A 24,282-nucleotide genomic window follows, 5' to 3' on the forward strand; every position below is an offset into this window, starting at 1 on the left:
TGTTAAAACCTATTGTATTATTTGTCTTTCTTCTTGGCCTGTAAAAATATTTTTCAATTTAGGATTTTTTATTTATTGGTGGTAAATAATGTATTTATTACAGTGGTAGGAAACTTTTACTTAAAACTAAGAGATATTGTAAGATGTCTTGTATCAGCTTACAACCCATTAGAGTAAAACATGAAAATAATCGGTAGACAAACAATTTAAATACAATAACCGGAAGTTGAATATTTCTTCCGGACAAAAGGCTTTTATTGTGAACTCTCTGACCGGAAGTGATGCAGCCTCATCATCAGTACCAGCTTGTCAGTGGTGCGAAGATGGCGGCGTACAGTTACTCTCAGCTGCTGCCGCTGCTGTTGACGTCCGTGTGTCTCTGCGGCTGCTTCGGCTCTGTCCTCGGCTCGAAGGCTGCCAGCGGCCCGGCGGAGCCGCCCAACCCGCCAACCGTCCTCAGAGCTGCGGATCCCCCGGTCAAGGATGCACCTGCCGCTGCAGCCGCAGCAGCCGCCGCCGCCTCCTCCGCTGATGCTGCTGCTGCTGCTGCTGCTGTCGTCGCTGGGGCCTCTCAGCCTCGAAGGGCGACCGCTTGGAAGCTGTCGGAGGAGGAGGCCTGCCGGGAGGACCTGTCCCGCCTCTGTCCCAAGCACACCTGGACCAACAACCTGGCCGTGCTGGAGTGCCTGCAGGACCGCAGAGAGGTAAGCGGCCGCCCGGGTGAGTGAGCTAGCGGGGTGCGCAGCGGTGAGGTGATGGGCATCTGCTGGGTGTGTCGCACCGGTGGTTTACATCCACACAGCGGGACACTGGTGCAGATGTGAACATCCACACCTGCGCCACACACACACACACACACACACGCACACACACACACGCACACACACACGCACACACACACAAACAAACAAACAAACAAACACACGCACACACACACAAACAAACAAACAAACAAACACACGCACACACACAAGCGGGTTGATTTAAGGCACTATACACATCCACGTTCTCGTCTTGATTTAATTCCCCCAGAAGCTACAAATATATTATTTCTACCAAATGTGTAAATGATACAAATCATTATAGTGGAGTAACTATTCACACTTTTACAAATATATGCAGTTTTCTTTTTATATTTCGTTTTGTAACTTTGCAAAACATTGTTATACGTGCAGCAGAACCGGCTCCACTATGATGCATTATGTGAGTCAGATCAACGCTTTATAAACAAAGTAATTATAGGCGTTTACTAATAGAAGAGTTTGACTTAAATACTAAATATAGTGCTATTTCACTGCTGAGTTGCTGACTTATTTATTGAACATCTTAGGTTTAGATGTTATTTAAAGACCCCGGTGAGAAAAAGCTGCAGTTAAGATTTAGTCTCCCCCCAATGCCCCCTGAACATTTAGTTAATTATTTGTATTTTTTATAGTTCATTTACTCAGTTAACTGTTGAATTAGATTCTCTGTTAAAGTCTGCACTACCAGGATAAAATAAACCAGGTGAAGGTTTATAATCATAAACTGAGTGTCTCTGGGAACTCGTGATTGTTTTTGACATTTTATAAAGTAAATATCTGATTGTATAGTTGCAACAAAATGCATTAATCTTGAAGGAAATCGACAGAAGTTGCAGGCTTATGTACTCGAAACCGCCACCTGTTTAAAAAGCACCATAACACCGAACTATTGTTGTGGAGGTAAAGGTTTCATGTGGTTTGAGGTTCTTCCTCCTCGGCTGCAGACTCAGCGAGGTAATAATCAACCTGAGGAGGAGCGAAGTCATCCAGCTGTCAGGTGACCAACAGGCTGAAGACTTCCTGCTTCTCTTTGTGATTGATCAAAACAAATATATTTTGTCTGACGGATATATATCAATTATATATATATATTATATATATATATATATACCAGTTACTCACCCTGTAATCGTTTTCATGCCTCGTGGTGAACGAAGGATCAATAACAGTGAAAAGTATTGATGAATAAAGAGTTTCATCCATGCCAGTTCGGTTTATGCAGAAGTTTTTTTATTTTAGCAAAGATACATATAGAGCTGCTCCCTCTCATTTGATAAGTGGACTAGTTGGTTGTTTTGTTTTTTTGTCGATTAGTTTATTTGATTGGTCATTTTTTAATGAACAAACAGAAAATGCTCTTTGAGCCAGGAGACTGCTGTTCATGCTGTGTGTGAAACAAGAGTAAAACATTGATTAGTTTGTCATGTAACCCCCGTACTTAAATCACGCCACTTTTTATTTTAACGCAAACCATTTCACGATCTTTTATTAACCCTAACTAAGTATTTAACGATCTTTTACTAAACCTAACTAAGTATTTCACGATCTTTCACTAAACCTAACTAAGTATTTAACGATCTTTTATTAACCCTAACTAAGTATTTAACAATCTTTTATTAATCCTAACTAAGTATTTCACGATCTTTTATTAAACCTAACTAAGTATTTCACGATCTTTTATTAAAACTAACTAAGTATTTAACGATCTTTTACTAAACCTAACAAAGTATTTAACGATCTTTTACTAAACCTAACTTAAGTGAAGTGGTGAACATTCGACTGGATACATGAGACTCGGATAACTCACCAGTTGTGTCAGAGTGGACGATGTGATGTCGTTCATGTTGGTAAATGCGGTCTTAGACGCCACAAAATCTGAAAAATTGAAATATTTTGATTTAAAGATAATTTATTTGAATTTATGTTTAAATTTATTTCCCTTCGAACCGTCACTTCAATCTGATTTTCATTCACTGCTTATAAATGCCAAGTGTAAGTGTTACCGACGTAAACACACCGAACGGATGTCTGTGAAAAAACATCCACCATGCTGACGTCAAACACAAACACACACACACGCACACACGCACACACACACACACTCACTCCTCCAGCGGCCTTTGAGCGATGCCCTCTTTACCGAGATAATTACATCGCTTCAACTCTATGAACAGCTGTGGCCTCCTGAAGAGGTAAATGGCTCTTATAAATCTGCCTCTTCTCCAGGGAAAGACATACACACACACCCACACACAGACACACACATACACACACACAGCCCAGCAGCAGCTAACTGGCAGTAAAGCAGCGTTCGGTTTCAGTTCAGCTTGAGTATTTATTTGTGCTGGCTTGTGCCCTGAAGATGGTTATAAACTAACTGCTGGACAGGAAGTCACTTTGCCTCAGCGCCAACAGGCCTGTGACATCACGGACGCTTCCAGCTGTCACACTGATGTAAGATGAGACAAGATAGAGAGGCACAAAGACAGAAATAAGAACAAATATATAATAAGTAAATGACTCATGAAAACGAGAAAGAGGAAATGTCTTAGTTTATTAATTTGTCAACAAATACAAAATAATGTTTGAAAGCCAAATCTTTTGTTCTAATAATACTTTTTCCTTTGGTAATTATTATCAGTCTTCGGCCTTTTATTGATTTCAGTACAGTGTTCTTTTTTATTGTGTTATTTGTTTTATTTGGCTGCTTCCGTTTGCCTAAAGTCCTCAAATGTTTTAATATGTACAACTTAATAAACAGAACATGCACCTTAAATTCTGGTGTAAAAACCAAAACGGCACCATGCAAACCATTACGATGACGTTACATCTTATTACTATCTCCACCAGGAGGATTATGCTATCGGCTACATGTGTGCGTGAGTGACTGTGCACCTCTGTGTCCGTCCACGGCTGATCGCTCATTGTGCTGCAGCAAACTGTCCAGTTATGGCTGCACGCTCAGTGACTCATACTTTCTTTAAACACCTGTTATTTCCTGGTTTTTATACTACCCCTGGCTGTCTGCTGACTCCTCACTCACTACTCTGAACCGACCCCCGGCCGGTATAGTGTCCAAAACAAATAGTCTGTATACTTGTAGACCAGCTGCTATAATGAAACAACAAAGGGATCTGTATCTGCAAATATGGATCACTAATCACAATTTGTATCTTTTGTGCTGATCCGGTCCGTGACTCTGATACGATCCGAAACCGTGAGTTTTATGATCCGTTTATTCACTACAAAAAAAATCTAACGCAACCACTTGAGTCTCGTACGACGTCTTCGAGCCGATTATCTGCATTCGTCACTGCTTTACTTTTGATTTTGAATAAAGTTTGTGTTACGACGCCTTACAGCCCGCTGGTGTCTAGACGTGGGTAGACATGTGGGTCGTATTCTTTCAATCAAATACAGCAGTGGTAGCTGCAGACACACCTGGTGGAAGTGCACCTGTCTGGTTAGCGCTCTGTTTGTTCTCCAACAACTCTTGAGTCTCTTTAGCTGCTAAATGCTCCACTTTGTTCACCAGCTGGTCTCTTAACTGTGTCCGTTTGCTGCAGCAGGAAGCATTCAGTTGGTTTATAAGAGACTGAAACAAACCAGCAAATGTGCCGTAAAATAACCCAACCGATGAGCTAAAAAGGGGCTAAAGATGGATAACAGTAGCTCATTGTCACTTTACATATAGTCATTTATAAAGTCACTTGTATTCCCAGATGAAAGAAAGCTGGTACGGTTCTGGTGCTGCGGACCACAAAGACATTTTGTTCAACCGGCGAGACGGCTAGAGTAAATCTACAATACAGCTTTTGTTGGCTTAAACGTACAGAGGTTTGGTCTCACACTGCAGACTTCTCAGTGTATCACATTAGCTTCTCTGTGATATTTTGTCACATTACTCCCCCCCGTTACCCAGACACAATTAGCCTCTGTAACCGCTTTGATCCGTCCTCTCCATTAATCTCCTTTCAGAAGCCTTTTGATGTGGATGGAACAGCGCCTTCGTTAATCAATAACTCATAGTTTCACTAATTTGGTCATTCTAATCCTGGAGGCCGCTGAAGGTCTGCTTCCTCATTACATTTGTTCCTCTGCCTCTGAAACTTTGAGTGGAAACGACGGTTTATAAAATCAGGAGAGTTTTTATTTTATTTTTTTGTCTCTGTCCCCGTGGGCCGAGCTTTCATGTCTTTTTTATTTATTTTTTACTGCAAAGTGGCGTGAAGCTGTAAGAGAAGCTTCTCCTGCTGTGTTTGCCTCTGATAGTCGAGGATGTGGGGGAGTCCGCTGCTTTGTTCATATATGATATACGAAGGGATGTTTTCCTGTGTGGGAGGACCATATTTTGTGTTTGTGTGTCTCTCTTTAATGTGTCACATGCACACTCATACTGTGCCTTGCAAATCCTATTTTCTAGCATTACATCCTTGACCCGAGTGTGACCGTTGACCTCTTTCTCTCTCTCATCTCTCTGCAGGAATCTGAGATCGCTCCCGACTGTAACCATGTAAGTATCGTCCTCCGAAACATTTAGTTATTCTTTAGCTGATTCAAAGGAGAGAGAACTTGTTTGATTGCAGTGGTGGAATATAACTGAGTACATTTACTCAAGTACTTTACTTAAGTACAATTTTAAGGTACTTGTACTTAACTTTAGTATTTTGTAGTTGATGCTACTGTAAGAAGAAGCCAGATTTGGGGGTGTCCATGGTGGACCGGTCTCTGCTGGAGGACCTGGGTCTGTCCACGGTGGACCGGTCTCTGCTGGAGGATCTGGGTCTGTTCACGGTGGGCCGGTCTCTGCTGGAGGATCTGGGTCTGTTCACGGTGGACCGGTCTCTGCTGGAGGACCTGGGTCTGTCCACGGTGGACCGGTCTCTGCTGGAGGATCTGGGTCTGTTCACGGTGGACCGGTCTCTGCTGGAGGACCTGGGTCTGTCCACGGTGGACCGGTCTCTGCTGGAGGATCTGGGTCTGTCCACGGTGGGCCGGTCTCTGCTGGAGGACCTGGGTCTGTCCACGGTGGACCGGTCTCTGCTGGAGGATCTGGGTCTGTCCACGGTGGGCCGGTCTCTGCTGGAGGACCTGGGTCCGTCCACGGTGGACCGGTCTCTGCTGGAGTCTGAGCTGAAGGAGTTTCTGGTGAACCTGCATGATATCATCAGATTTCACCAGAATCCGACCCGGTGGCTCCGATGACGAGCTTTAAGAATAACTCTATAGAAATAGACCATCTTCTCTCTGATGGTCTCTTAATGATGGAGGTCTGATAGAGGATCAGGACTACACTGAGACTGGTTCAGGACCAGATCAAATCTCCTGACTCTCACTTTAAGCCACATTGTGAATGCAGGACTTGTAACAGAGTACTTTGACTCTGTAGTTTTGCTATAGAAGAAGAATCTTCAGTAAATCATAACTTACGAGCTTCACAAACGTTCCTCCAACATTCCTGAAGCTCGTTTCTCTGGATGATAAACCTTCTGAGTTCAGAGTTCACTGCAGTTAACGGGTTTATGAAACGCCACAAGGTTAATGGAGCACTTGGACCATCTTTATTACAGCACCGGCTGCAATTTACATGTCACACACACACACACACGCACACGCACACGCACACACACACACACACAGTTATTTTCTGGGCGGTCTGACTGTCTGCAGCTGTTATCGGTTGCAGCTGGAGAATCTCTGCCAGCAAAACAATAAACACAACAATACAAAAGGACAGAAAGAGAGAAGACTAATCTAAAGACTACAGAGACATTTGGAAACATCTTTACAGAATTACAGCAATGCAAAACGACTGTTGTTGGTTTTAGGGACGCTGTGAGCTGATCTGCAGGGTCAGCACTGAGCTAAAGAGGCTCTCCAGCTACAAAGCGTTGTGTTTATAGTTGTGGGACTTGCAAGAGACAGATTTTAAAAAGGAATTGTCTAAATGTAAGCAGCAGAGGCCGACATATGCTGACTGTCAGTCACTAGTGTGGGTCAAACTCCAGGAATTTGTCATTTGTCATACTGCAATTCAATACCAGTTTTTTTGTCACTTACTTGTTTTATCTATTTTAGACACCAGTGCACCACCCGTTCAACACATTCCTGTTGGGAACAGGGACAAATACACCTGCCACGACGTAGTTGCATCCCTTAGCAATGCTAGAGTTTATGCGTCATTAGCTAACAGCTAGCTGTTTGGGACCAGGCTATTTAGCGGAACAAACGCGTTCATTCTGAAAGCTACATTGCTGACACTTGAAATGTTTGTGATTGTTGTGATATAACATCTTCGGTCTCTCTTTGTTCATCTGTTTTTAAATGTACTGAAGCCAGGAGCATTCTCTCTAGTGTCCACCAGGGGGCGACTCCTCTGGTTGTATAGAAGTCTATGAGAAAATGACTCTACTTCTCTCTTGATTTATTACCTCAGTAAACATTGTAAACATGAGTTTATGGTCTCAATCTCTAGTTTCAAGTCTTCTTCAATACAGCATGATGTTCATTTAGTAAATGATGGTCCATTTAGAGTCAAACAGACCATAAAGCAGGGTATGCTTTATGGTGACGTCACGATGACTACGTCCACTTCTTATAAACACTCTATGGCTGCAGCGAGCAATGGAGAGCGAGCTGTAACCAGCATGCCGTTCTGCGGTGTAACAGTTAATAGTGGTCCCGTCTCAAACAGTGATTTATAACAAACTACTAATAATTATTAAGAGTGTGAAGTGGATGAGGTGAACAGTGTGACAGACATGGAAGGACAGACGTGCAGACATCTACGTTATGAAACTGTAATGTTGTTCCTTCCTCTCTCTCTCTCAGCTGCTGTGGAACTATAAACTCAATCTGACCACAGATCCAAAGTTTGAGTCGGTGGCCACGGAGGTCTGCAAGAGCACCATAGCTGAGGTCAGTGTGCACCGCGGACGAGGCTCGGGTTCAAGTTTAACGGAGTTATTGACTTATTACAGCAAAATCTGTTTAAACTTTACGTCTTCAAAATCATCCCAGAGACAAATTAGTGTCTGTTAGAGGAAGTTAAACACTTTCACATACCTCCAGATAAAGGAGTGTAACGAGGAGGAGCGGGGGAGGGGCTACCTGGTGTCCTGCCTGGTGGATCACCGCGGCAACGTCAGCGAGTACCAGTGTAACCAGTACATCACCAAGATGACCAGCATCATCTTCAGCGACTACAGACTCATCTGTGGCTTCATGGACAAATGTAAAGAGGACATCAACAGCCTGCACTGCGGCAGCATCAATGTGGGACACAAGGTGAGTGTGTGTGTGTGTGTGTGTGTGTGTTAAACTACGAAGAAGAAAGTGATGATTATGCGATCAAAGTGGAGTTTGGTTCTACATTTAAGGTTCTGTGCATGAAAGATCACTCTTGACCTTTTGAAACTTGGAAAAACTAGTAACTGGACAGCTTTCAACCACTTAGCATAGCTTAGCATAGCTAAGCATAGCTTAGCATAAGAAGCGGGAGCACCGAAACATAATTTTTCCATGTCTTATCATTGTGTTTAAAGCCACTAGTTCAGCATAGTTACAGATGAAGATCAGGCTACACTAATATGATGAGTCTTATGCTCTTTGTAGAATTAGATGTAGGATTGTTCCAGACTCATGTGACCCAAACATTTCCAATAACTCAAGTTATTAGCATTCAAATTCCCCAAAAGTCTGAATTTATTGACTAAAGATAGGTGTAATTAATTTAACAATTCACAACAGGGTTTTATCTCACTAAATATTCGGCTTCAATCCATATCAGTTGGCGTTCAGCCTTTCAAAAACAACTTTTTCACTTTGGCCAAAACACTTGTTTGCTCTTCCCTCTGGTAAACAGTGAAGCAGAGTATATGTCTCGGGCTTTTATTGTGAAAGGTAAGACGTGTGAATCTGGTCTGCGCTGAAAGGATAGTCTGCCTTCTTTTTTCAGACTACGGAGCAGGTGTACGTTTTTATTACGTCCGTTCTGCACAACGTGATTGGTTGACGCCTTTATTCGCGATGCAAAATCTGCCTTGTTCTAAAAAAACATATGATGCCACTTTTTAACCACGAAATGTTTGCGTTCGTACAAAAACGACAGTTTGAATTAATTGCGCGAAAAAAATGTCTGCAGTGTGTAAAGGCCTTAAAGCTCACAAATCAACACCGTATCATCTTTTTCTCAAGTTTTGATTTCAAGGGAGTGACGTTATTCTGAATTATCTCCAGGACAGTTTTCTATTTGTTGTTTCCTGAATTGTTCTCCGATGAACGACTTCTACTTTATGTACGATGTAATTTATTATCTTCAGTCCCGTATGTCTATAAATATTCCTTCTAGAATAAATGATATCAATGTAATGTCTCTGAATGGTCTTCTTAATTGTTCTCTTCGGTTGTGGTTTTGCATTCTCGTTCTTTCTAACTCGCTCACTCTTCCTCGTGTTCTCGTCAGGACGTCCACTCCCAGGGTGAGGTCATCGCCTGTCTGGAGAAGGCGCTGGTGAGGGAGGCGGAGCAGCAGGATCACGTCCGTCCAATCAGAGAGGAGTGTCAGAGGGCGATCCTGCGGGTGGCGGAGCTGTCGTCGGACGACTTTCACCTCGACCGTCATCTTTACTTCTCCTGCAGAGACGACCGCGAGAGATTCTGTCAGAACGTGAGGAAGACTTTAAAAAAGATGTTAAATATATAAAGAATACAAACAACGGTTTCTACATTCAGATCAAATTCAGATCCAATTGAAATCAAATTCAGTTTCATCAGCAGCTATAATTCAATCAAACCATTCACGCTAACTTCTGGCTGTCCAGCAGGCACGAGTTAGATTAGAACGTATTTTTGTCATATTTCTTCCCTGCTACAGTTCTTGCTTTTTATTTTTATGTTCTCTTACTATGTTAATTGTTCTGCACCAAAACACCAATGCAAACCTCCGGTTCTGTCGAGTGAAGCTATAAAGAGGTGTGTTAAAGCTGCATTCTCTCTAGTGACCACCAGGGGCGACTCCTCTGGTTGTATAGAAGTCTATGAGAAAATGACTCTACTTCTCTCTTGATTTATTACCTCAGTAAACATTGTAAACATGAGTTTATGGTCTCAATCTCTAGTTTCAAGTCTTCTTCAATACAGCATGATGTTCATTTAGTAAATGATGGTCCATTTAGAGTCAAACAGACCATAAAGCAGGGTATGCTTTAGGGCGGGGCTACACAGTGATTGACAGGTCGCTACATCACTCCTCCTCATTGACTACATTTAACATCAACACTGATCGGACACACACATGAAAGTTGGTGAATTTTCCCTTTTAAAAGTTTCTACATCCTTGGCCAGTTGGAAAAACCTTCCACCATATTCCATGACAACATGTTTACAAGTTTGTTCTGATAACTAACAAACAATGATATGATACTGCGATATCTTTTGTTGCTCCTCTCCACAGACTCAGGCAGGAGAAGGAAAAGTCTACAAGTGTCTGTTCAATCACAAGTTCGAGGAGGCCATGTCAGAAAAGGTACGACCAACCATCGGTTTGTGTTTTGGGATCATGGATGAGCTCGTTTGTCGGTCTCTAACCCCCTCCCCCTCCCCCTCCCCCTCTTCCTCCGCAGTGCCGCGACGCTCTGACCACCCGTCAGAAGCTGATCTCTCAGGACTACAAAGTCAGTTACTCTCTGGCCAAAGCCTGTAAGATGGACCTGAGGAAGCAGCGCTGCAGCCTGGACACCAACCTGCCGAGGGCCCGCGAGGCCCGGCTGTCGTACCTGCTGCTGTGCCTGGAGGCTGCAGTGCACCGCGGTGAGATGATGGGGGAGAAGGCGGGATTTACACCTCTGTTTCCTTAAAAACGTCATTTAAAGCAGCAGGTAGCTGTTCCCAGCAAAGACAACCTACTTTATGCTACCTGCAGCTAGCTAATGAAGACAGCAGAGTATTCAGTAGCTAACGAGCCAGATATTTGTTGGCCGAGACCAAAACAGAGCTAAAAGGAGAATAAATAATTGGACTCAACATTAGGGATGGGTATCAGTAGGATTTTATTAATACTAGTACTCTTATTGATACTACTTATTGGTTATTTTTCATTATTTTGTGAGGAAAAAAAAGACAATTCATTAAGAAATATATCAACATTGCTTTATTATTATTGTATGTAAACAAATAGTCTTTCTTGAGCAGCGATACAAAAAGGTCCAAAATCTTTAAAATACATTTGCTGCTAAACATTTAGCTCAGTGACTAGCCTATTGTTCTCCGTCATATGGAAGTGGGCGTGGTTTCATCTCTTGCATTATTCAGATGATGCAGTGGGCTGATTTAAGCTCAGACATGAGGGAACACTTTAATATAAACATGTCACGTGTCCAAATTGCACCAAATTTGACACAGCACTCCCGTGAGCCCCCATCAATACAACCTCCAAGTGTGACGTAGATCAGATGAACGGTGCAAAGGACACACAGACAGACACAGACAGACACAAAGACAGATTCCTTGCTTTATAGTTCGATTGTCAGTGTTGTTTGTTAACACGATGCCCTGCAGCCTCCGAAAACGTAAATGAATGCAGCTTTAAGTAAGGAGAAGATATTGTTTATTATTATAATGTTAATAAAATGTAAATACCTGGTAAATAGGGTTTGAAATGTGTCCGTAATAGTTTGATCTCGCGCAGGTCGTCCGGTCAGCGGCGAGTGTCAGGGCGAGATGCTGGACTACCGGCGGATGCTGATGGAGGATTTCTCTCTGAGTCCGGAGATCGTGCTGCACTGCCGGACGGAGATCGAGGCTCACTGCTCCGGTCTGCACCGCAAAGGACGCACGCTGCACTGCCTGATGAGGATCGGACGCGGCGACCGCACCGCCACCGTGGACGGCGTCTGCCAGAGCGCCGTGAGTAACACCTTCAGTGTTAAAGAGACGCAGACAGCTGCACGTTTTGTGTGTGAGCTCTGATCAAGTTCAGTTGATCAGAGCAGGTGTGTGGAGTTGTCCAACCACGTTAAAGCTTTAACAGCTCTTCTTTCCACGTTGAATTTCTTTCCCATGTTTGTGTAAAATAGAGATGGATACTGAGACCAAACTGGACATTCTGCTTTCTAGCAAAAGTTCTTGTAGTTTAGAGGATAATCTGCCAGAAAATAAATGTTTGAAAATGAAAATAACATCAGCTTTTTGTGTTACAAACGTACAGTAAAAAATATAAAAACATATAAATTAAACATTTAATGTTCCTCTACTGTTTTGCAGCTGCAGAGTTTGATCCAGTCTGCCGACCCCGGAGCCGACTACCGGATCGACCGTGCGCTCAACGAGGCCTGCGAGTCCGTCATCCAGACCGCCTGCAAGCACATCCGCAACGGAGACCCCATGTGAGCCGCTCTCTCACACACACACACACACTCACACACACACACACACACACACACACACACACACACACTCACTGTGTGCATTTTACTACCTCATACACAAATAATCAGAACTTTAAATTATCGTTTTTTTTCGAGTGTGTATGTCGCAAATATAGGAGTTCTCAACCTTTTGTATCTTAAGGCCCATTTCTTATCGCTTCTTATCCGAGGACCAGCTCTCTAGATGCATTTAAAAAAAACTAAACTTCTCTACTGAAATGACCAATTCAGAGTCATATTTCCACCTCACATGCTTTGGAGCTTTTCCTGGTGCAGGTTTGTCTCCCACATCCAAGAGAATGTTAGTTAGCAAACAGTGGCAACACCAAAACAATTCAAACGTAGCTGCCGTCATTTCAATTCTGCATTTTAAAAGTTACAATAAACCAGATTAGGGAACCAGTTCTCACTCCCAACTGGTCAAACACCGCCGGCTCGACACATCGTCCAAAACTGTCACAGCTTGAAGCTTAGAAGCACTGACCGAGCGTCGGTATTAGACAAGTCGGTAACGAGAACGTGTTGGATTTGGAGCATTTTCTATTGCCTCTACGTGGTTCTCAACATGGCGACGGCTGAGCTGTATGGCTCGTAGCTAACGGGTGCTAACAGTGCAAACAAAAGCAACAGTGCTACGCTTCCACGATGGCGCTATCGGTCTGGACGTGGCGAGCAGCAGCTGTGAGTTAACCAGTGGGGGACGCTAACGTTCACTAACATGCACTCACATGCACTCACATGCACTCACATGCACTAAAAGCACAGGCTAAGTCAAACGGAAGGAGAGACTTTACTCCACTATATCTTTACATAGACGATACTTGTTTGATGATAATTAAAGTTCTGAATGTCGTATATTGTGCCTTTTAATTTTATGTTTTTTATTTATGTAAATTCTTGAACACATTTAGATATAAAATAACTAGTTTTGTGAATTACAAAAAATATATTTTTAATTGAATTTAAACATTTGGCAGTAACTGCGACACAGTGTAGCTGCCCAAATAGACACAGGTTCATCGTGTGTGTGTGTGTGTGTGTGTGTGTGTGTGTGTGTGTGTGTGTGTGTGTGTGTGTGTGTGTGTGTGTGTGTGTGTGTGTGTGTGTGTAGGATCCTGTCATGCCTGATGGAGCACCTGTACACGGAGAAGATGGTGGAGGACTGTGAACACCGGCTGTTGGAGCTGCAGTATTTCATTTCCAGAGACTGGAAGTGAGTCTGCTCTTTAAACGTCTAACATTATTGACTTCATTAATATTCAACAGGACACAAAAGGTTAAAGTTCACTTACGATCTTAAGATTCATAGTTTGACAAAAGTATCTTTAATTTAGGATCCACTTTACTTAATTCCTCAGTTGTAATTTGTATGTAAGCACGTTTCTAGCTCTTAAAGGGACAGTTCACCCCAAAATTAAAAATGCATATATTTTTCCTTTTACCTGTTGTGCTATTTATCAATCTAGATGATCGCGTTGGTTTAACTCCAAAACAATGTCGATCGACAGATAGCACTACGGGTAAGAGGAAAAGTATATATTTCAGATTTTAGGGTGAACTGTCCCTTTAAGAGCGAGCAATGATCAGGTGAGTGTGCTCTTTAAAACTGAAAGGAACAAAGCAAAGTGTAAACAGAGTGAAAATAACTGTTTGAATCATGAGATGAATCTCCAAATGATGTGAAGAAAAAGAAAGAAAGAAAAATACCGTTTCCTCAGACTTTAATCTCTGAATTGTGACTAAATGTATGACTTTTAATCTTCAAATCATTAGTTTTCACAGGACTCTGAAGCTTTTCTCTATAACCTGAAGTGTAACACAGAGGAGAGAAGTGGTGGTTTTAATGCTAAACCCTGTGGTTTGTCTGTCAGGCTGGACCCCATCCTGTATAAGAAGTGTCAGGGCGACGCCGCTCGGCTCTGCCACACGCACGGCTGGAACGAGACCAGCGAGCTGATGCCGCCGGGCGCCGTCTTCTCCTGCCTGTACCGCCACGCCTACCGCACCGAGGAGCAGGGGCGGCGGGTACGAATAGAAACACAAGCTCTGCTTATCTATTTATTCTAATGTCCTTTAGATGTGATGACGGGTAGACTGTGGTGAACTCTCTCTCTCTGATGTTTTTAAATCTAACAGGTGAACCCAGGCGAGCAGGTAGGTGCTCGGTCGTTCGCCTGAAATCGATCAGTATTGATCCGGGTGGAGGGTTCGATTGATGCTGTTGGTTTAATCCGCCGGTCTCTGATTGGCCGAGACTACAATCACCAATTTAATTTAGGTGGAGATTCAGTAGACGATCGACCGAAGTAATTCTCTACTGAACTACAAGCGGGCTTCATTACGTTCTGTTCTTTGGTGCTCTGCTCACAATCACAACGTTACCGCACAGATTATTTAAGGTTATGTGTGACCTGCTCACGGACTACAGGCGGAGATCAGCTCGCCAGCTGACTTGAAATGTTGATTAATGTGCACTTTCCTTATTAATTTAATAGATAAATAAATGAATAGAGATAACTTTCATAATCCCAAAAGAAATTGTTGTGCCAGAGATTGATAAAAAATTACAACAGAAGAAAAAGAGGAAACAATATAAGTAAAAAAATGTTTTAAACAATAGAATGGTAATGAAAATAGTAAAAAGAAATGTGGGCTGAACGTTTTGGTTTATCGCTCGATTAATTGGCTGATTAATCCGATTTTTCCTGCTGTGTGTCGATATTATATCGTTACCTCTAAGAACAGAAGGTCTGCGCTGCCTTCGTCAGGGTTGACAAGAGGAATAACGTTTTGGTTCTTGTTCGCCATCGCCTCGTTTGGTCCGACACAAATATATTCAGTTTACCATCAAGAAAAAACAAATTTATCACATTTAAAAAGAACTAGAACCAAACGTGTCTTCTTCTTTTAAACTTAACGTGTCAGCTTTTACATATTTCACTGTAGATATATCCGAGCTTCCTGTCGTAACTACAGTATGACTTGGATGTTGAAATAATAGTAATTACAAGTGAGAAACTAGTAATTAATCACAGTAACTCTGAACATTAGGAGTGGAGTAATGTGACGTCATCAGCTAATATTAGTTTATCATAGATATATATTGTTAAGAAACATATGTTGGCCGATAAGAGTTTTGTCATCAGCTTATATGTATATATTATATATGTGTGTGTGTGTGTGTGTGTGTGTGTGTGTGTGTGTGTGTGTGTGTGTGTGTGTTTGCAGTTATCTCGGGACTGTAAGGTGGAGGTTCAGAGGATTCTCCACCAGAGGGCGCTGGATGTGAAGTTGGACCCCGGGCTGCAGAAACGCTGCATGACCGACCTCGGCAAGTGGTGCAGCGAGAAGACGGACGCTGGACAGGTGAGACGAACACGTACTGCTGCTAATGGTATCTGATACAACCAGGAAGCAGAGCTCTGAGTAAGAAGAGTGAAGCCGATGCTTCATGTGTTAAAGCTGCATTCTCTCTAGTGTCCACCAGGGGGCGACTCCTCTGGTTGTATAGAAGTCTATGAGAAAATGACTCTACTTCTCTCTTGATTTATTACCTCAGTAAACATTGTAAACATGAGTTTATGGTCTCAATCTCTAGTTTCAAGTCTTCTTCAATACAGCATGATGTTCATTTAGTAAATGATGGTCCATTTAGAGTCAAACAGACCATAAAGCAGGGTATGCTTTAGGGGCGGGGCTACACAGTGATTGACAGGTCTCTACAAAGGCATTGTCCTTTCTGGGAGTTGTTTTCATTTTACAACTTTAACTCTTTCACAGGGTGTTGTCACTTCATGAAAGTTAACTGACCATTCTCTAAGTCCTGCGGTTAAACATTGTTATAGTGATACTCGTTACCCGGAGAGGTTAGAAGGAGATATATACGTTTAACATTATGTTTCTACTTAAAAACCTGTGGAGCTAACGTTAGCAACCTTCTGTTTGTTTACAATGAGAACTCATCAGGAACCTTTAAGAAAACAAACATTGAAACAATTTAAAGATCCTTTCAGGAAGGTTTTTGCATGTTGTAACAATTTAAATATGTATCATCTAGATATTACTGACCATTTCTTACATCTATATGTGTATGTGTGTGTGTGTGTGTGTGTGTGTGTGTGTGTGTGTGTGTGTGTGTGTGTGTGTGTGTTCAGGAGCTGGAGTGTCTGCAGGATCACTTGGAGGACCTGGTCTCTGCCTGCAGGGAGGTCGTTGGCAACCTGACCGAGCTGGAGTCTGAGGTCATTATTACTAAGCGGACATTGTGGAGATCAGGTGTGTTTCTTTGTCTCACCTGCACATGTTGAGCTTCCTGTTCCTCTCCGTTCACTGCAGGACGTCCAGATCGACGCTCTGCTCATCCGAGCCTGTGAGCCCGTCACTCAGGCTTACTGCCATGTGAGTACATGCACCTTCATAGAGACGAGATAATACAAGACAATAAGACAGACAGCTGGTCATCTGATGCAGGCAAATACAGCTGCGAGGAATCCTAAAGCCTTTGTATTTTGGTAACAATACAATAATCATAGTAAGAGAAGAGAAAAAGGAAACAAGTACTTTAATTCAAAAGTTCCTGAATAGAGAATAAAACGATAAAAGATAAAAATGTTTTGTGTCGTTAATCTGTGTGTGTGTGTGTGTGTGTGTGTGTGTGTGTGTGTGTGTGTGTGTGTGTGTGTGTGTGTGTGTGTGTGTGTGTGTGTGTGTGTGTGTGTGTGTGTGTGTGTGTGTGTGTGTGTGTGTGTGCGTGTGTGTGTGTGTAGGATGTGGCTGATATCCAGATCGATACCGGTGACCTGATGGAGTGTTTGGTTCAGAATAAACACCAGAAGGAGATGAACGACAAGTGTTCAGTCGGCGTCACACACTTCCAGCTGGTCAGTCTCTTCTCTTTTCTTTGTTCAACTATTATTATTTTGTTTTATTTTCACTTTAAAATTCTCAAATAAACTAAAAAAAGTTGATGTCAAACTAACATCAGATCTTTTCTTAAAGACCTGAGAACAGACTTCAGTAACGTTTGATAAGACTTAAAGTGATTATATTCTGTTTATTTTATTTAAGTCTGTTTATTTTGTATTTTAGTTAATAAACAAACGAACATTCCAAAAATATAAATATCACAAAAAGAGCACAGACTTTACAGCGATAAAGAACAACAGGACATGTACCGTATAAACGTCTATAATCTGGAGGTGAGAGGAGTTATAGCCTCACAATCACTGAAGGGGTGTTGAAGCATTTGAACTCGTTCTTATGCAGCACTTTCTTAATTAATTAGTCGACTAATCTGTACCTTTAGTCATTTTTGACTACGATTTCTGTAGCCGATGTGTTTCATGCTGAATGATTTATTTCCGAGTAACTTTATGAGCACATCTCTGGTAAAGATTTAAAGTGGTTATTTCTTTGTTCTTCTGCTTCAATGTAACCTTAAAGGTGTATTTGACATCTTTGAATCGAGGTAGTGTCGGTCGGAGATTGTGCCTGTTTCCATATGTTATATTAATATATAGTAAGGGACTGTACAGCCTCGGTTAGGGTGTGTTTGCTGATTGTTCTTTAAATGTATAGTTAGTTAGAATCTCTATTTCCTACGTTAACATTTGATCCAATCCACCAGGCGTCAGTGAACACTGGCGGTTGCTGTGGCGTCTGAAACAGCTGCTCGTTCATGTAAACACCGTGTTGCTCTGCTCGTTTCTAGAAGACTGTGAAGCTTTAATGGGTCCCTCGGTGATATTTAGTGGTTACAGCGTCCAGCAGGACAAAAGAGAGAGAATCAAGGACAGCGCTGATGAGTTAGTAAATAAAGTCTCGCTGTGGTTAATAAACGCTCAACTTTCAGGTCCAGATGAAGGATTTCCGGTTCTCCTACAAGTTCAAGATGGCCTGTAAGGAGGACGTTCTCCGCTTGTGTCCAAACATCAAGAAAAAGTGAGTTTGATTTCCATGAAAACATCCAGAAAACTGGAAACTTGAAGTTCACACTCGTCCTTTGCGCTGCAGGGTGGACGTGGTGATCTGCCTCAGCACCACGGTGAAGAACGACACGCTGCAGGAGGCCCGCGAGCAGCGGGTCTCACTCAAGTGTCGTAAACAGCTGCGAGTGGAGGAGCTGGAGATGGTAACACACACACACACACACACACACACACACACACACACGCTGGCATGTGTAAGATGGACCTGACAGTGTGACTCTCCTTTCCTCTCAGTCGGAGGACATTCGGTTGGAACCAGAGTTGTACGATCCGTGTAAGTCCGACATCAGCCGTCTGTGTCCCAACGTGGCCTTTGGTAACGCTCAGGTGAGGAGCGTCTGGAAACACAAAAAGAAAAGCATTCTGTTCATGTTTGTGGTGTTGAATTGAATTGAATTAAACCCTTCTTCTTCTTCTTCCTCCTCCTCCTCCTGCTCAGATGATCGAGTGTCTGAAGGAGCAGAAGAAGCAGCTCAGTCCGCGCTGCCACCAGCGGATCTTCAGGCTGCAGGAGGTCGAGATGACCGACCCCGAGCTCGACTACCAGCTGATGAGAGTCTGCAAGCAGATGATCAAGGTGGGAGAAGAGGAGGAGGAGGAGGGAGGGAGGGAGGGAGGGAGAAGAGGAGGAGGAGGAGGAGGGAGGGAGGGATTTTATAGTTTCATAATCACAAAAAGAGTCACTACGATGTGACAGAGAAATTGTTCTCCAGAAGTCCAACCGGGAGAGAAACAAACCCTCAGGTTAGATCAAATGTAAATGTATCATCTGAATTCTCTACTTCCTGTAAGTATTCAGATCCTTTACTGAAGTAAAAGTACCAGAACCACCATGTAAGAATACTACGTCACAAGTAGAAGTAAAAAGAAAAGAACAGAAGTCTCAGCATTGTGTTCCTCAGTGCTGCAGGAAATGAGACCTAAAACCAGGAAGTGAGTTGTTGTACCTCGGTTCCTTCGTCTCAAAGTGATTTTGGTTCGATGTCTGAAATAAGATCTGAGTTCAACACAAGCTCCTAAATAAATGTTCTCTTTATTCTTTATTCTTATGTTTCATCTTTACACAAAGTTTCATGAAAATAGAACCGGTAGTTTCTCCACAATCCTGCTGACAAACAAACAAAAACATAAAAGTTGAATCTTTAACAACGTGTTGTAGTTTATAAACTCATGTTTTTCATTTAAAATATAAATCTCAGAAATAGTAACTATAGCTGTAAAAATAAATAAATAAATAAAAGTAGCGAAGTAAAAGTATAAAGTATCATAAAATAGAGAGTTAAGTATGTTGAAAGATAAAGATAACGTTGAATAGAGGATCTAAATAAAGTGCTGGTTTGTAATAAGACGATTAAATGATCCGCGAAGCGGTTGAACGGTTGATGGAACGCTCGTCTCTCCTGCAGCGGTTCTGCACCGACGCCGACGCCCGGAACGTTCTCCAGTGTCTGAAGCAGAACAAGAACAGCGAGCTGATGGATCCCAAATGTAAACAGATGATCACCAAGAGACAGATCACACAGAACACAGGTCAGTTCACCAGGAGGCAGGAAAGGAGGCAGGAAAGGAGAGGGAGGGAGACGGGAAACCTCCCGGACTCACCTCCTCACCTTCTTCATTCTCTCTCCTCATCCTCTTCCTCCTCCTCCTCCTCTTCCTCCCCCTTTTCCTCCTCCTCCTTTTCCTCACCTCCTCCTCCTCTTCCTCCTCCTGCTCCTCCTCCAGACTACAGGTTGAACCCGGTGTTGAGAAAAGCTTGTCGAGCCGACATCCCAAAGTTCTGCCAGCCGATCCTGAACAAAGCGAGCGATGACAGCGAGCTGGAGGGTGAGGTCATCGGCTGCCTCAAACTCAAATACGCCGACCAGGTCAGTCCGGGTCCTCCATCAGGGTCCTCCATCAGGGTCCTCCATCAGGGTCCTCCTGCTAACACCTCAGTAGTATTAGATAATAATCAACAGTGAGACACAATAAAACGTACTAAACTGAATGTGTTTTCTTCAATGGTGTGTTTGGTTCAGAGGTTGTCTCCAGACTGTGAAGACCAGATCAGAGTGATCCTCCAGGAGTCAGCGCTCGACTACAGACTCGACCCACAGCTGCAGATGCACTGCACAGATGAGGTACACACACACACACACACACCATCACTTTAGAGGACATTACATTGACTTACATTAATTTTCTGCAGACTTTACCTTTTAATAAACTTATGATTGGATTTATTTCTCGCCTCTCATTTCCTCTCCGATTTCCTCTCCTCTTCTCGTTTCCTCTCCTGCTGTTTCCTCTTCTCTCTCCTCTCCTCTCTCCTCTCGTCTCCTCCTGCAGATCTCCAGGTTGTGTGCGGAGGAGGCAGCAGCTCAGGAGCAGACCGGTCAGGTTGAGGAGTGTCTGAAAGTCAACCTGCTGAAGATCAAACAGGAAGCTTGTAAAAAGGTCAAACTATGATCCATCGTTGTGTCCAGTGAACTCATTTAACTAATTACTAACTAATCCCAAAAGCATCGATGATCATTTGATCTGGATATTCATGAGACCGTAGATAGTTCACAATGAAAGGACTCCGATGAACAACTAGTTCACAGTTAACGTGTCATCTTTAGTAATCATTATGATAATAACTCCTCCTCCTGGTGGTGTGTTCAGGTGTCCGTAGACTGTAAGACAGTGGTTTGCTTTAGAAAACAAGCTTGTAAAGATGGATGACTATTCTTTCTCTTTTAAAACTCTTTTAAACGTCTTCCTCCCGTCTTTGTTGCAGGAAGTCCTGAACATGCTGAAGGAGAGTAAGGCGGACATCTTCGTGGACCCGGTCCTCCACACGGCGTGCGCTCTGGACCTCAAACACCACTGTGCCGCCATCACACCCGGCAGAGGACGACGTGGGTGCTCTCACACAGCACATTTACATCTGTGCAGAACTTTGTTTTGACGATTCTCCACTGTGTGTGTGTCTGTGTGTGTGTTGCTCCCTCTCTCCGTCCAGAGATGTCGTGTCTGATGGAGGCGTTACAGGACAAGAGAGTTCGTCTGCAGCCGGAGTGTAAGAAGAGACTTCAGGACCGCATCGACATGTGGAGCTACGCTGCAAAGGTGAGACACTAGGAGGAGAAAGTTCATTTATCTTAAGTTTATTAAAAAATGTAAATCTGGAGGAAACACATTTGAAGTCAGAGCTTCATGTGTTAAAGCTGCATTCTCTCTAGTGTCCACCAGGGGGCGACTCCTCTGGTTGTATAGAAGTCTATGAGAAAATGACTCTACTTCTCTCTTGATTTATTACCTCAGTAAACATTGTAAACATGAGTTTATGGTCTCAATCTCTAGTTTCAAGTCTTCTTCAATACAGCATGATGTTCATTTAGTAAATGATGGTTTAGAGTCAAACAGACCATAAAGCAGGGGATGCTTTAGGGGCGGGGCTACACAGTGATTGACAGGTCTCTAGAGACGTATACGTCACTCCTCAGTCCAGATATGGTCACTTCCTGTTCACTGGTTGCAAAAAAACTAAGATGGTGACGGCCACAATGCCAAACTCGAGAAAGCGTTTTTCATGACAGTCGTAACCCGCCCCCTCCGTCCTGCAGGTGGCGCCAGCAGAGGGCTTCTCAGACCTGGCCGTGCAGGTGATGACGTCGCCCTCCAAGAACTACATCCTGCTCATGATCGCACTGAGCGTGTGCGTCCTCTTCCTGGTGGGGCTGCTGTGCGGTCGCATCACCAAGCAGGTGACGAGAGAACTGAAGGACCGGTAGAGGACGAGAGCGCTCCGACGAAAGAAAGAAAGACTTGACTCCTCGCACCTTCCTCCTCCTCCTCCTCCTCCTTCTCAGATGCCCGGTCTGTAGACCAGCCGTCCTGCACAGTGCCAACGCCAGCGATCACATCTGGAGCTCCTCTGTTTATTCGCTGCTGCTAAATATTTGCATCAAATGCAAATTTAAAAAATCACAAAAATCTTCATTTGGGCATCTCCGGATCAAACGGATCATTTCTTTTTTCTTGATGATCATATTTTCCCTCAACAATAAATCAGCTTTTTCCCCCCCGAGGATGTTTTTCGAGGTCGTCCGGCATCTTTTAAGTTGCTGAATAAGCGCTGCTCATGATGGGACTGAGGGCTGCTGCTTCTGAGGATTGTTTCCCGTGGAGCCCTGATGCTTTTATTTGATTTTTCCTGATATTTAACTGAAGACTGGAGCATGTAGAGCAACAGGAAGTCGTTTCTTTCTGAGCGACTAGCGGACGCCTGAAATCGCACTCAAACTTGACGAGCCCGTAGCTTTTCCTTCATCCTTCATCATGAAGTCCTCGTCGCTCGTGGACCGGGTCACGTTCTTCTGGATTCTTCTGTTTTCAACATGTCGCCCCCCCCCGTTCTCTGTTGCCTTTAATGAACATAATCTGTCACGTAACACACAGAGAGGCTTCATCTTCTGCAGTTTATATCTGAACAAACATGTAAAAACTGCTGGTTTTCTCTTCATACTAAGTTCCTTTATTTTCAAACGTCAGAGGTCAGACCTGACTATTACACCTGCACTGAGCTGCTAACACGTCGAAATGATTTCAGGCCCAGTTCTAAGTTGTATTACCTCGACAAAAACTAAAGAAGGAATGTGTTTGTCTACGTTTAAAGTGTATTTACACTCCTGCATGTACACAACCGGTAGATGAACTTCAAACGTGAGCCAAAACACTGTCTGAAAATGGCACCGAAATGCTATTTTACACAGAAAGAGTTGCAAGAGAACAGCCTTTTCTCTCAAAAATAGCGTGAAGGCGATTAGCCTAGCTTAGCATAACGACTGGAGGCAGGGGGAAACAGCTAGCCTGGCTCCGTCCAAAGAAAATACAGCTTCCAACACCTCTAAAGCTCACTAATTATCAGACTGCATCTCATTAGTTTGATCTGTTCACAAATAGAAACGTTAAAGTCTGGTGTTTAGGGTTTAGCGCCTCCTGGTGGAGAACTTTCAGATTGCAACCAACTGAAACTATATCCGTGTTGACGTGAAACACGTGAAAGTCTTTCTCTAGAGTCGGTGTTTGGTTTGTCCATTCTGGGCTTCTGTAGAAACATGGCGGACTCCTAGAAGAGGACCCGTCATCTCCGTGAGGTTGAAGGCCCGGATAAAGAGATATTATCTCAATACTTTAGTCACTATTCAATCTTGTTGCAATGCTAAATGCTTAGTATTGCGATTTATATCTAAAAAGATAAAGTTTCTACTCACTTCAGCTATTTTTCTTGCAGCTAAACGCGTTCGTCAGTCGAGCAGACAGACGGACCAACACTACGTTATTGTTTTTTGCAATACTTATATAATAAGAGATCCATACTTCGTCCGTGTATCGATACAATATTGTTACAAAATATTAAGATATTATGCTGCATTCATTTCTTCCCCTCCTGTTTATGTACAAATGAAACACACAGACATGACGTGTTCGTCCGTGATCGGTTGATGGGAGCGTTTTTAACTTTGGACAGAGCCAGGCTAGCGGTTTCCCCTTGCTTCCAGTCTGTATGCTAAGCTAAGCTAACGGCTTGTTCTTCAGCGTCCAAGAACTAAATTTAAAGCTGCTGTAAACGGTCTCGACTGCCTGAAGCTTGAGCCGTCTAATACCAGATGTACATTTTCACATATGAGCAGAGATACGTGTACTGGGAGACTTTAACCAGGTGACATTAAACAGACTTTACATTTTTAGCGCCTCGTCGTGATCTAAATACCGTTATTTTACTATTTGATGCATTTTAGAAAAAGGCAACAGAAAGTAAGATTCAAGGAAAGTTACAAAGAATGTTTGACTTAAATGAATCAAAGCCGGATGGAAAAATCTGTGTATTTAACTTTTGATTTGACTTTTGAGACATAACCATGTTCTTTTCTTTTGCAGGTAAATTACTTCAGTTGTAACTAAAGAGATGCAAACATTTAGTATTTTTTTCTGCTTGATGAATATTTAATTTTGCACTTTAACTCGATGCACGTCACATCGAGCCTCGTTCATCTGGAAAGATAAAAAAAGATTTCTAAAAAGTAACCTCAGCTT

At 42.9% G+C, this 24,282-nt stretch overlaps 1 protein-coding gene across 1 annotated transcript; it reads left to right on the top strand.

Moving 5' to 3' along the window:
- Window positions 1-320: 320 nt before the first annotated feature.
- On the top strand, window positions 321-22,185 carry LOC306694247 (Golgi apparatus protein 1-like). Its single transcript, XM_079157017.1, has 26 exons — window positions 321-704; window positions 5,287-5,316; window positions 7,635-7,721; window positions 7,875-8,090; window positions 9,268-9,471; window positions 10,258-10,329; window positions 10,427-10,613; window positions 11,491-11,708; window positions 12,066-12,187; window positions 13,341-13,442; window positions 14,101-14,254; window positions 15,458-15,595; window positions 16,384-16,470; window positions 16,565-16,627; window positions 16,996-17,109; window positions 18,081-18,169; window positions 18,242-18,359; window positions 18,451-18,543; window positions 18,656-18,793; window positions 19,623-19,746; window positions 19,942-20,084; window positions 20,238-20,339; window positions 20,548-20,655; window positions 20,981-21,101; window positions 21,206-21,312; window positions 21,810-22,185. The coding sequence occupies exons 1-26, from the start codon at window positions 324-326 to the stop codon at window positions 21,975-21,977; spliced, it is 3,486 nt and encodes a 1,161-aa protein (XP_079013143.1). The 5' UTR covers window positions 321-323; the 3' UTR covers window positions 21,978-22,185.
- The last annotated feature ends 2,097 nt before the right edge of the window (window positions 22,186-24,282 follow it).

Source organism: Pholis gunnellus, assembly GCF_910591455.1.
Source record: "Pholis gunnellus genome assembly, chromosome: 1".
Lineage (NCBI taxonomy): Eukaryota > Metazoa > Chordata > Actinopteri > Perciformes > Pholidae > Pholis > Pholis gunnellus.

What these genes read in the sequence shown, in the direction of transcription:
- LOC306694247 (XM_079157017.1), top strand. Translation starts at nt 324, where the DNA reads ATGGCGGCGTACAGTTACTCTCAGCTGCTGCCGCTGCTGTTGACGTCC. An exon ending in GCGTCACACACTTCCAGCTG is followed by an intron (nt 17,110 to 18,080) that starts GTCAGTCTCTTC and finishes CTCAACTTTCAG; the next exon opens with GTCCAGATGAAGGATTTCCG. An exon ending in GAGTGGAGGAGCTGGAGATG is followed by an intron (nt 18,360 to 18,450) that starts GTAACACACACA and finishes CTTTCCTCTCAG; the next exon opens with TCGGAGGACATTCGGTTGGA.